The sequence below is a fragment of the Quercus lobata genome, chromosome 8 (assembly GCF_001633185.2).
Source record: "Quercus lobata isolate SW786 chromosome 8, ValleyOak3.0 Primary Assembly, whole genome shotgun sequence".
Lineage (NCBI taxonomy): Eukaryota > Viridiplantae > Streptophyta > Magnoliopsida > Fagales > Fagaceae > Quercus > Quercus lobata.
This window is the reverse complement of record NC_044911.1, coordinates 27,211,516-27,224,077: the sequence shown is the minus strand read 5'-3', so window position 1 is coordinate 27,224,077 and position 12,562 is coordinate 27,211,516. Positions and strand designations below refer to the sequence as shown.

The 12,562-nt window shown below is 33.1% G+C and overlaps 1 protein-coding gene across 3 annotated transcripts in view; it reads left to right on the top strand.

The window, feature by feature from the left end:
• The first annotated feature begins 7,172 nt into the window (after window positions 1-7,172).
• The window catches only part of LOC115958463 (uncharacterized protein ycf45), a 38,186-nt gene continuing 32,796 nt past the window's right edge, over window positions 7,173-12,562 (top strand). For 2 of the 3 annotated variants that reach the window (XM_031076873.1, XM_031076872.1), the window contains exon 1: window positions 7,173-7,809. In XM_031076873.1, coding sequence (XP_030932733.1) covers window positions 7,366-7,809 — 444 coding nt within the window. In that variant the 5' untranslated portion in view covers window positions 7,173-7,365. The remainder of the gene's footprint in view (window positions 7,810-12,562) is intronic. The other variant, XM_031076871.1, reaches the window with a different exon arrangement.

Sequence of the window (12,562 nt, the reverse complement as noted above, 5' to 3'; positions counted from 1 at the left end):
CCAAAGGTAAGCACTGATTAATCACATCAAGTGCAACAACAGAAATAGAAAGCTACATGATAACTTATGGAATCTTGCAGAGAAAACAATATCTGATTTCCACATAACTGTCAAAAATTTGAACCACAGGACCCTCAAAACCTCTCTAAGGAGCATAAATGATTTAGGGCAAGATTTCTACTTATAATCACCTGACTAACATGATGAATAATAGCTTTCTGTTGATTGGTTTCCCTTAGTCTTTCAATAGACTAAAACTTCCCTTCCAAACATCCTTCATGCATAACCATTAGTTTATAGGCTACCTACATTGTTAGAGAAAGTGCACAAACCCCAACACTCAATAGTAAATATTAACCTCATATTCAAATGAATAAGCAAAGACCTAGTTTAGACATGATTGCACAGAAAATGGATGACATGCTTGCATTCCAAAACCAATGGGCCAATGCCCCTAGTGTAGACATGTTTGATGCAAAACAAAAATGTCCTAGCCTAAAATTCACTTTGGAAGTTAATAAAAGTTAACTAAGGTTTATCTCAAAACCCGCAAATCTAATATCAGGTGATAAAATGGTCTAACAACAGTAAATGGAATAGAAAGAATAAGACATAAACGAATGAAATAGCATAAATTAAGAATGGAATATTTGTTGTTGTAGGGAAGGAATAGTACAAATCTAACCCAAAAAACTAAAACCCAACCAAAAAACCTAAAACTAAGCCATAAAGAAATTGTTATCCTTAAACCAAACCTATTTAGCGCATTTTCTTTCTATTTGCTTCAAAAATAAAGCATAACATTAACCTACCATATGCTTCTACCAATTTTATAGTAATATTCCCTCTTGTATAATCATTTCCATTATGCTTTGAAGTATTGATGATGTGTCACCTATAATTTCCCATGCAAAATATTAGCACAAAAAACAAAACTCCCAAATCAAAGCATTGAAACATAAGAACATATGGAAAATGCTAAAGGTATTACCAATTTTGCAACAAAAAGTTTACACAACTTATATCAATAAAAAAAAAAAAATTAAAGTGGGTGCAGTTTATGAATTTGCCCATCCATTACCGTGATAACTCCTATTTTTCAAAAGCCTCATTCAATATGTTGGATTTATGAATGCAATATTATGCAAACTATGAACATTTCCAATTAACAAGCAACCAAATAAGTTCAAGAGATACACCTTACAAGGGAAACATGAAAAGTTCAGATTTACATAAATAAACCCAAATGTGTAGGAGTATTTTATGTATTAGTCATGTTAAAACATGTAAAGTTCGTTAATCATAGGAATGCTTTCTATAAAATACAATAAAATTTTAGTAGTAGGAGATTACAATTTAATTGAGTGTGACATCAACCACAGATAAACTCTAATTAGATAAATGTTATATCGTAAAAATTCTTATATAGTTGTATAAATCAACTTAACATAAATTTTATATCATAAAAGTTTAGCAATAAGTTGCTCTTGTACCCTATTCAATTCTTTTCCTTATTCGATGCATTCTATTTAGTAAGCCTTGCAACATTTGTGAAGCATTTGGCAGAGGTATATGCTACTTATATTTGTTGATTTTCAATGGAGTTGTCCTTCTTTGACTTTCCCACAACAACATTTTTTATTTCCTGCAATGGTCAACAATTTAATTAAATGGTGCATCAAAAAGTGTCTAAATATATGCATATTGCTCAAACATCATAATGCTATTTAATGATAAATATCAAATCAAGATGAAGACATCCCAAGCAATAAAAGTTTTTCGTTAAATATTTTTGTAACATAGACTTTTTATCTAGAACAAAAACATATAAACATTAAAAATACCAAGACAAAGGAAAAGGCAAAATATAGAAAAATTGTGAAGTTACAGACTTTAGATAAAATAAGACAAAAATGAGTTAGCATGCTATTTGATCCATTGATATCTGATTGGGTGCATGGTCAAATACTCATAATTTAGCAGTTTATAACATTGCTATCACTATTCAGTAAGGTTTAGAGTTCATGCTCTTCTACATATAAATATCCACAATAATGATCTCTAAGAGAATGCATTAGTTAGGGTTTTTATTTTTTTATTTTTTTTAACATTTATTCACAATCTATCAATCTCACTAGTAATGAAGAATTCAAAGGTTGTCTCAAAGGGAATATGTCAAATAAAATTTTATTTTAAACAAATCAAAACAAAAACACACACACTACGAAATTCCCCAATATTAGATAATTTCTAGGTTGTCTTGTTGGGGTTTATGCCCTAAAATCCAATTTATTAGAATGTCATAAATAATTAAATTGTTTTATTATATGAGACTATCTATAAATGAACTAATGAGACATTATCTTAGTCCATTAGATGCATAGTATGTGATTTATGTGAAAAGTCACAAAATATATAAATCACAAGTTCTTTGTAAATTCAGAATTTTAGTTCATTGTCGGTGATGAAATTAGGCATTTTATCTGCGAAGACTATAACATATCAACTAAGATAATTTGTCTTGATTATGGAAGTGGAGATTTCTAGTTGATATGTTCTAAGAGTTAAGACATATTGAACAAGACCACTGTGAGATTTATTATTCTCCTAACGACTGTCAAATAAATAATAAATTTTATGACTTCTATTTTCATCAACTCTAAATCTTGAGAGAATAATGGACTTGATCATGAGGTGTAGATTGCTTTAATATATCAAGAGTGAGATCTATAAGTCACAATCAAAACCTCAGTATGTTGGGCAGCCGCATTTAGTGTTGATGGAACATATACTCTCAAGATGGAATTCATAATTTCTTAACAGAGATATAAAATATTCCCTTAAGATAAGTTTAATAGGTTTGGTTATTCAGAGTGTTGGGCTCAACCACTTTAGTAAGGAGTTACTAAAGTATATATTTATGGAATTGGATTTCATAAATATATGATGAATAACTTAAAGAATTAAACCGGGTACTCAACGATTAAGATGTAGCAATTTTCAAAGTGGTAGTCTACATTCATGATTTTGTATTATTACGAATATTTTATGGAAGAGTTGCATATATAATAAAGTTTTGGGATATAATTTATTAATAAGGCTTAAAATGCAATTTTAATAAGGCTTAAAATGCAATTATTTTCATATAGTGGTAACTTTGGATTTGTCAAGAGTTGACAAAAAAGCTCAAGACCCATTAGAGCTAGAGTCTTATTTGTTCCCTTTTGGTCCCACTCCAAGCTACATACTAGAGCCCAATTGGAATGTCTCAAAATGGTAGCCCAATTAGATAATCAGTTATATATATATAAGGAGAGAAACATACAGAATATAAGATATGTGGTTTTTTTATTAAGATCATATAGATACATGAAATGGTTTGTATGTGAGTGTTGGACACTCTTTCATTTTCCTTTGAACAAATTCATAGAAACTAATTGAGAGACCACACTTCTTGGGCATAAGTGGAATTGGAGTGAAGATTAAAAGTGTTCTCAAGAACTTTTGATCTTTGGTTTTTGAAATTCACCACACCAAGGTACGCTCTCTTGTTCTTGAATTCTGAAATTTACATAGTACATGTTATCAATTGCGAATGAAGTAGATCAGCTAATTTTCCGCTGTGTATGTTTTCTATGCGATACAAACATGTATTTTTCCAACATGTCCTCGATATAACTCTCAAAGTAAATAAATTTAATGGGTTATGGCATGTTTTTACCTTGAAGTTAGAAAATATAACAAACATAATATTCCTACATCTGTTTTAAAGAGTAGATTCAGATGAACTTCAATGTGAAAGTTATGACGATTAGCCCTACTCATTATGTAATCACCTTCAAATATATCAAATATAATATTTCTAAATTAGTATAAAATGTGCACATGTCCCAACCATATAAAAAGAGTGTTTTGAATGTTAGCCAAAAGATAATTCTTTACTTGAAAATCTCAATTACATAAAACCAAGAGCTGGACAGAAAGATTTGTCTTTACTACTACCACACGTCCCAAACCACTCTAGGAGAAATTGAAAAACTTTCAAACTTCATCATAAGTTGAAAGTAGAGACTATTATTCCTTCAAAATTAGGAAAAAAGAGCTGTAAGTAGTATTGATTCAACTTTTCACTTTGGCCAACTACAATAGAATTGTCGAGATGTTTTAACCGTTAATTAATTATCTTCATTGTTAATAGTGAAAGATTCAATAGCTTTAATGCCAAAAGACAACATAAAACATTATTTGAATCTCACAGAGTATGAAGCTACTCTAATTTTAATTCTGATAGATCAATATAAGTTTACAATTCCTTATAGATAAATGCCATTAATTAGAGGTGTGCAAGTAAAACAACCAAAATAATTTAAACTGACAGGACTCCAACAAAACTTCGATTTTACCCAAAACCCTTTCATAGATCCACCTCAACTTCACAGAACATACCAACTAAGAGGACAACAGTTTGCAACAAACCTTTCATATAGTTATATTAAAGTCTGTTGAAGTTAAAAGGGAAAAAATATGAAGCTATTTTATCAAACAGTTTGCATGCATATAACAAAAGGCAAAATTTGAGGGAGGGAGAATGGGGTGGTTTTCTAGAGATTCTATACCCATCTAATATTCATGTAGACAAAAAGAAAACTATTTAAAGAATAAGGAGAAAAGTACATAAAAAGGACAAAATACCTTGAGATATAATGAGATTGAGTGAGTCTTGAAAAAACCATTAATCTGATTCATTGTGCAATGCATGAAACAAAACAATTAAGTTGAAAATAATATAAAAGGGGGAATTTGTAAAGCTAGCTGTTAATTTGCTGTTACTCATTGTAAATTTGGTTAAATAAAAAAAAAAAAAAAAACTTAAAAGAATGGCATGAATGTATGTTCTTCTGCAAAAAATCCTAATTTAAAGCCTAAGATTAATCTAGATACCTATATAAAAAATAAGCCAACCAAAACCTATATAACGCAAAATTATTTATTTATCTAAATTATTGGTAGTGGTTTTAGGAATTTGACAGTGACGGAATGGTGTAATGATAACGGGTGGCGGCTTTCGTAATGGTGACCCTCAAATTTCTCTATGAACCTTAGGGACTTTGTCTCTCTCTTAATTTTGTCTCAAATTTAAACAATGTAAGTAGAACTATCTCTAGCAGAGTTGTTTTTAAAACCCATAAGATGATTAACCAAACAACATTGTGAAGAACAAATAAAAAATAAAAAATCAAGAGCATATTTGAAACCTTAAACTTGATTTATTTTAAAGAATTTCAGATTCAAAAAATTACATACCCAAACCTACGGCTAAATCAAAATCAATTCGATTGAAATCCCAAAGCCTAAATCATATTTAAACGATAAAATTTTAAAACAAATAAAAAAACCTTACCGGTAATGGTTTCAACATGGTGACAAAATGGTAGAAAAAATAGTGAATCGGTTTGCTTAATTTGCCATATGATAAAGCCGCATTATTTCTTTTGCATGTTTGTGTTGAAAGAATGGGTTTAAGCTTTGGTTGAGGGGAAAAACCTTTATTGAAACCATAAATAACCGAAATGCCTAAATCAAAACAAAGAAAATACCAAAACTGCCAAACATAAATGATTGTTACCGCAAGATTTTGGTTTTTTCTTTTAAAAATTTATTAAAAAAAAATAAAAAAAACAAATAAAGCAAAAAAAGAAAACTCACCCTGTAACAATGTACCGCTGCTTGAGGGATGCAAATTTTTTGGTGGTTATAGTCCGATAGTGGTGTTGGCCTGAGATGTCTCTCCATCTCCCCTGCGCCTATGCTTTTTTGTAGTCCATGCCGAATTGTAGAAAAAACAATGATAGAACCGACTGTTTTGTTTTTATAAGAAGTGAATCAAAGATGATAATTTGAGACGAAAGCATCAAAGAAAGAGAATAAAGCCGTCTATTTTTCATAAGGGGTCAAAGAAGAATCCTAGATGTCTCAACAAGGGAAAATGAACGGTGAGAAGTTTCAAAAAACAAAAAACAGTAGAGAGTTTTTGCATGTTTATAAATTTGACCAAATTTGACCCAAAATACCAATCTAAATCATAATTAACACCTAATTGATTATCCAAATAAAAACTGAAAACCCTAAATTTTTAAATTTAAAACAGAACTTTACCAGTAGCGATTCCGATAGTCGGGTAGTGAGTGGAGGCTTATGGTGATGGCAGAAGATTTGGGTGGTGCCCTTACAATGATGGCAGAAGACCTGGGTGGCACCATTCTCTCTATCTCTGTCTCTCTTTTCTTTCGATCTCTCTTTCTCCTTTCTCCATGTAGCATTTTTTTTTTTTTTTAAAGCGATTAGTTTCCTTTTATATAAAGAGGGCTCCCAAACAGTGTTTTAACGTAGTGAAACATTATAATTTATTGCTTTTAAACAGTGTTGTAACGTTACCAAACAATGTAATGTATCTCTTTTTAACTTATACGTGTCTGAATTTTCGATGGGCTTTTTTTCTATATGGCAGCACCTCTTTAATTGCAGGAAAGACTTTTGCTTTTATATATATATATATATATATATATATATAGTATTAGATATGATATGATTTGTTCTAGTTGATTCTATGCGATGCTATGTTATGTTTTTATTTTTATTTACCACTCTTTCCTGTGATAGTCACTAAACAAAGTCAAGTCTATTATCTCATCAAAAAAAAAAAAAAAAAGAAAGAAAGAAAAAAAGAAGTCAAGTCTATTATTTTCTAGGAAAAAAAGTCCATTGTTTTAATTGTTGGAAAGAGCTTCGAATATACTCCAATGGAAATTGTTTCATTTTTTCCCTCTCTTTCCCCCTTGGCTTTGTTTTTAGTTAATTTGAAATGTAAATTATGGTTGGTATAAATGTTTTAAATTCCATTTCGGATCTGGTTTTGATTTGTTTATTGAAGTAGAACATTTTTATATCAGCCTACTTCAACGTAGAATTTGAGGATTATCACTAAATTACTAGATTGGTTGGAATTTAGTGAAACTTACCAGAATAGATAGAATGAAGCAAAATAGACAAAAATTAGAAGGAGATAGAATAGATGAATAATTTGTAATAATTAAACTAATTGGAATGAAAAATTTCATCATTCACGGAAAGGAATTCAGAACTATACCTTTTTAGTGTCAACCGGCTACTCTATCCTTTCTTAAAAAAAAAAAAAAAAAAAAAAGATTTCAACCGACTACAAATTGTAAAATTACAAATATATTGTTAACATTAAAGAAACGCAAACCCACCATTGAGACATTCATGATTCATCACAAAAAATCTCCATTTGAATAATTGAAACCCCAAATCCAAACCCTAAAGGCAATCTTCCCGCCAAAGCAGATGCTCAATTCTGCTTTGCTTCCCCAAACCACTCCATTCCCACACGGACACCAACTCCAACTTCCCACGACCCAATCCAAAATCCGCTCTTACTACTACCAAAACCGATTCCCACCACGAACACGCCCATTTCTTCCTCACTTTCTCACCAAATATTCATCTGGGTATCGAAAATCTCTTCTGGGTTCTTCCAGTTTTGACTCATCGGCTCCTCCTTCGTTCTATGACGACGACAGCGACGATTTTGATGTCGAATTGGGCCGCCTTTTGGCTTTACTGCCCGAAGAAATGCGGCGAAGGGTTAGCGAACACCCTGAGCTTCATCAGTTGATTGAAGTGGTCATGGATTTGGGTCGGAAGCCACTGGCTCGGTTCCCTTCTGGAGACTTTGTTTTATCGGATTTGCCCATTATGACTGAGGATATTCAGCATGCCACTTCTCAGGTGAAAACATGATTCTTGCCCACCACCTGTTTGATTAAATGATTTGAGTTGTGATTTTGATGTTTTCAATTCAGGCTGTTGTATGGTTCTCAATTGTGTGTTTTCTGTGTGTGTGTGTGTGTGTGTGTGTGTATTCTCTGTCCGGTGTGATTGTTGTTTAGCTAACATTGTGATTTGTAACATTGGAAATGCTATTCTTCACGAATGAGCATTCTCGAATAATCATCTCAAAGCCATGTCGTGGGTGCAATAATGCAATTTTTGGGAGAGTGGTGGTCATTTCCTTTCAAGATGATAAGTATCACTTGATATAATGGGAAATTGAAATTATCCGATATAAATGTTTTTATTTTTTATTTTAAAAAAATCTGAAAATTGAAACATCATACGCAATTGGCCTAGGGTAGCCTTGGAGTGTTTTAGAATGAGAACTGAACATGATTATTTTGATATAATTCTACATTAAAAAAAAAAAAATGTTCTTAGATGTTTGCATGGTATGATGAGACTTTGATAACAAGAGAACCTATCTGTGGGGTGAGTGCCCAGATTATGCATTGATATGGTGAAACAATATGAATAGTCATGCACGTGCAAGACTTGTTTGGAGAATTTCATAGTATGAGTAAGTTCAGGAAGGATCATCATATCCAATTCAGGTGGCATTAACTTGGTTATCAAAGAAAGGGGCAGTAGCATCAATAATGCCTTCGATTGAAAACTAATTTGGATGGTAGGTTTATTTTTACTTTCTTTGGAGAGGTTTTGGGGAGGAGAAAAATTTTCATATGGAAAATTGAAATGTCATTTGTAATTTTTTATAGTTAGGGGGCTTGGCCGTTAAAGAAATTTGTGGATTTTTTTTTTCTTCCTGCTGATGGATTAGATATTTTATTAGAAGGAAGGAAAGCTCGAAATGGCAAGTTTCCTTAAAGAATTCAAGTGGGCATATGTGTAATTAAAAAAATCATGTAATAGAGCTAGATGACACCCCCAATCGTAGTACATTTGATGGTGCAACCATAGTATGGTAAGAGGAAGAATATCCATCCCCTTTGAAAACCTAAGGTGAAGGCAAAGGCCAAGAATAAGTGTCCATGGTAGTTAACTATGGTTTAAAAAAAAAATTGTTTGGTTATTCTAGAGTCAAGGGTATTTTAGTAATTCTACAATTGTTAGGTATGGGCTGTAGTTATGAGCTTAATAACTTAGTCCTATTTAGTTTATGGGTCTTTGTGTGTGTGCTTTGGTTTATAATTCAATTTGGGTTTGGTTTACTGGTCAATGTAAAAGTCCTAGTTCTACTATGTAATTGTCTCTTATTGTATTCAAACAAGTTAGAGTTAATAAAATTCAGTGTTTAAGTATTAAGGCGCGTTGGCCTTAGGGTTATTTTTCCTCCCTTTCTTCTCTCTCACTCTTCCTAACTAGAGTACACTTTTTGCCTTTAAAGTTTGGGTTGTTTTTATTGGCCTGTTTCAAATTTTAATCTTGCTCTCTCATGTTTAATTCTGTTTTATATTCCCCCCACAGTTCATTTCCATTTTCCATTTGTAATTTGATTGTTTGTACTACGACGGCACAAATCAAGAACCCAGATCACAACGATCAATAAGATTGGGGAGAGATAAACAAGAACAAGATGGCAAAACTAAATTCTAATCAAAGTACAGAAAAAAAAAGACTTAATTCTAAAATAGACTGTTCACAATCCTCAAAGCATTTAGCATTTCGCTTCTGCTATAAACACCAAAACAAACATTGCGGCACAAACCTCCATAAATCAATATTTCAATGTCTACTGAACTTGTGTTGCCAAGATGCTAACTGCTCACTAACTTTATATGGCATATCCCAGTGGATACCAAACAAGCAAAATAAAAAAAAACAAAGACCACAACCACAACTCATATGTTATTAGACAGTGAAGAAGAAGGTGATCCACTAATTCCCCACACCTTATACACATAAAACACCAATCTAGCACTGCAATATGCCACTTTCAAAGATTAATTGTAGCTAAAGTCTTACCTAAGGTAGTGGTCCAAGAAAAGAATGCTACTCTAGGAGGAACATTCGATTGCCACACCATTTTCCAAGGAAAATAGAGGATAGGAGATATAGAGTGATAGAAATTTTGAACCTCAAAACCTCTACTTATTGCTTGGTTTTAGCAAAGTTTGTTAGCACTAACACCCCGCACATTTGTGGAAAAAAGCATATCCAAAAATAGAGCCAATGAGTCTACCTCCCAATCCTGCGCTAGACGATGGAACAAAAAGTCCCAATGAAGCCTCCCATCAGAGAAACGCATGACCTCCAACACTGAAGACTCCCTTGCCTGACTAATGCTATACAATTTTGGAAATTCTTCCTTAAGAGAACAATCCCTACACCATGCACCCTCCCAGAACTTTACGCTAGTACCATCACTCACATCAAACTAAAGAAATTTACAAAAAGCCAACCAACCACTCCGAATGGATTTCCACGTTCTAACACCATAGGTCCCTGACATTTGTTTTGTACACCAACCACTCCCTCTGTCCTCATATTTCGCCTTAATGACCCTTCTTCAAAAGGCCTCTCTCTCTGTTCCATACCGCCACAACCATATTCCAAGCAAAGCAGAATTAAATCTTCTCAGACGCCTAAACCTCCATTATGCACCGGCATACAAACCTTAGACCATTTCACCATATGTACCTTAGGAGCATCAGTACCACTCCAAAGAAAGTCTCTTTGTAGTTTTTCCATATGATTACCTGGGAAGCATGGGTGCAGCAATCTGGTCGCTGCAGCCGTGTCGGATGCCTCGGGGACTCTGCGTGCAGCTTGGACACGGCTGCACACGTCCCAAAAGATTTTATTTTTATTTACTTATTTATTTTTTACAGCCAGCAATTTCTCTCCTTCTCTCACTTTAGTGTGTTGCAGATATGCTAAAGAAGCTTCAATCCCAAGGTGGCCATGTGTATGGTTAGTAAACCATACACTTTACAATCAGCTACCGCCATTTTTTTTCACAACTTCCAAGTATGTGCATAAATATTTTATATAAAAAAATATTAAAATTAAAAAGTTTTATTATATAAAGAGTAGTATTATGAGCACAATATTTTCGCAACAATTTTACAACAAATTTTTGGTAATAAGTTGTTAATGGTTCTCATTTGGATTCACCACTTACTTTTGATAAGTTGTACTATTGACTTAATTTCGTGATTGAAAAAAGATATGTTGATTTCGTTTCCTTTTTTGCTAAGTAAAAAATATGTTGATTGCTTCTTTTGTTTTATAAGTTTTAATGTTGATTGAAAAAAAATATGTTGATTGCTTTTTTTCTTTTGTTGATTTATCATGTAATGGTTATGTATTCACTTTATTATTTACTATTGTTTTTAAATTGATATATGTTTACCATTATATGAAAAAAAAAATGTTTATCAATATATTGAAAATAAAAATAAAAATATATTTAATAATTAATTAATAAACGTATCCCACCACACCCATGTCCTACTTTTTCAAAAATTTCCATGTTGCCGCACTGTACCCGCACCCAAATCTAGGCAGGTGCTTCCTAGATGATTAGCTACCTTTATCGGTAGGGGAGAAAGGAAATAAGTTCACAAACTAGATAGAGTACTCTTAATAAGAGTTACTTTGCCCCCTATAGATAAATACAACCTTTCCCACCCAGCTAGACTCTGCTCCATCTTCTCCAAAATAGGGTTCCAAATTGTCTCCTTTTTATAGGTAGCTCTTAACAGAAGGCCCAAGTATTTCAAAGGAAGTGAAGACTGTTGAGAACCCAAAATCTCCGCTAATTCCTCCATATTAGGCATGTTACCAATTGGGACCTATTTTGACTTCAACAAATTAATTTTTAACCTTGACACCACTTCAAATCTAGCAAGGTGCATGGACATGGACACAGGTACGGATATGATATGGCAACACGAGCAATTTTTGAAAAATTATAATATGATACGGTTGATAGAAAACTGTTACGACATAGGTACAACACGGATATGACAACCCAAATGAAGTGTTCGTGTAACCTAGCTGCAAGAATCCTAGGCAAAGCAACTAAATGATGTGAGTCAGCATCACAAAAAAGTGTATCATCTGCAAATAAGAGATGAGACAACATTAGCAATGTATCAGCTGAATTACCTACTGAGAAGCCTGTAAATTGCCCCAAAGTAGTAGCCACATCCGATATATGACCTCCGCAACAATATAAAAACAGAGCGGAGATAATGGATCCCCTTGACGAACACCCCTAGGGCTTCCAAAAAAATCAATTGGAGTACCATTGATCAAAATAAAGAATTTGACACTTGATATACACCACATAATCCACCTTCTCCATTTTTCTGAGAAGCCATGCCACCTAAACAAATACATAAGAAAATTACAATTCACATGATCATAAGCTTTCTCAACATCCAAGTTGCAAATAACCCGTGGTACCCCTACCTTCATCCTATTGTCTATACATTCAGAAGCAATTAAAACAGAATCCAAAATCCTAGGAAGCACTTGCATGGATACGGGTATGGGTAGGGTATAGCTAGGGGTGTGCATGGTTCGGTCGGTGCAATTATTGGGCCAATTTACAACCGCACTGTAGGGATCAGTTACCTCTTCTCCATCTCCGATCATTGTCGCTGGAGGTCTGTTCTTTGGCTTCCATTGGTACGGTTTTTGGGCATCGAGTTGGCTCAATTGGTTGGTTTTTCTAACC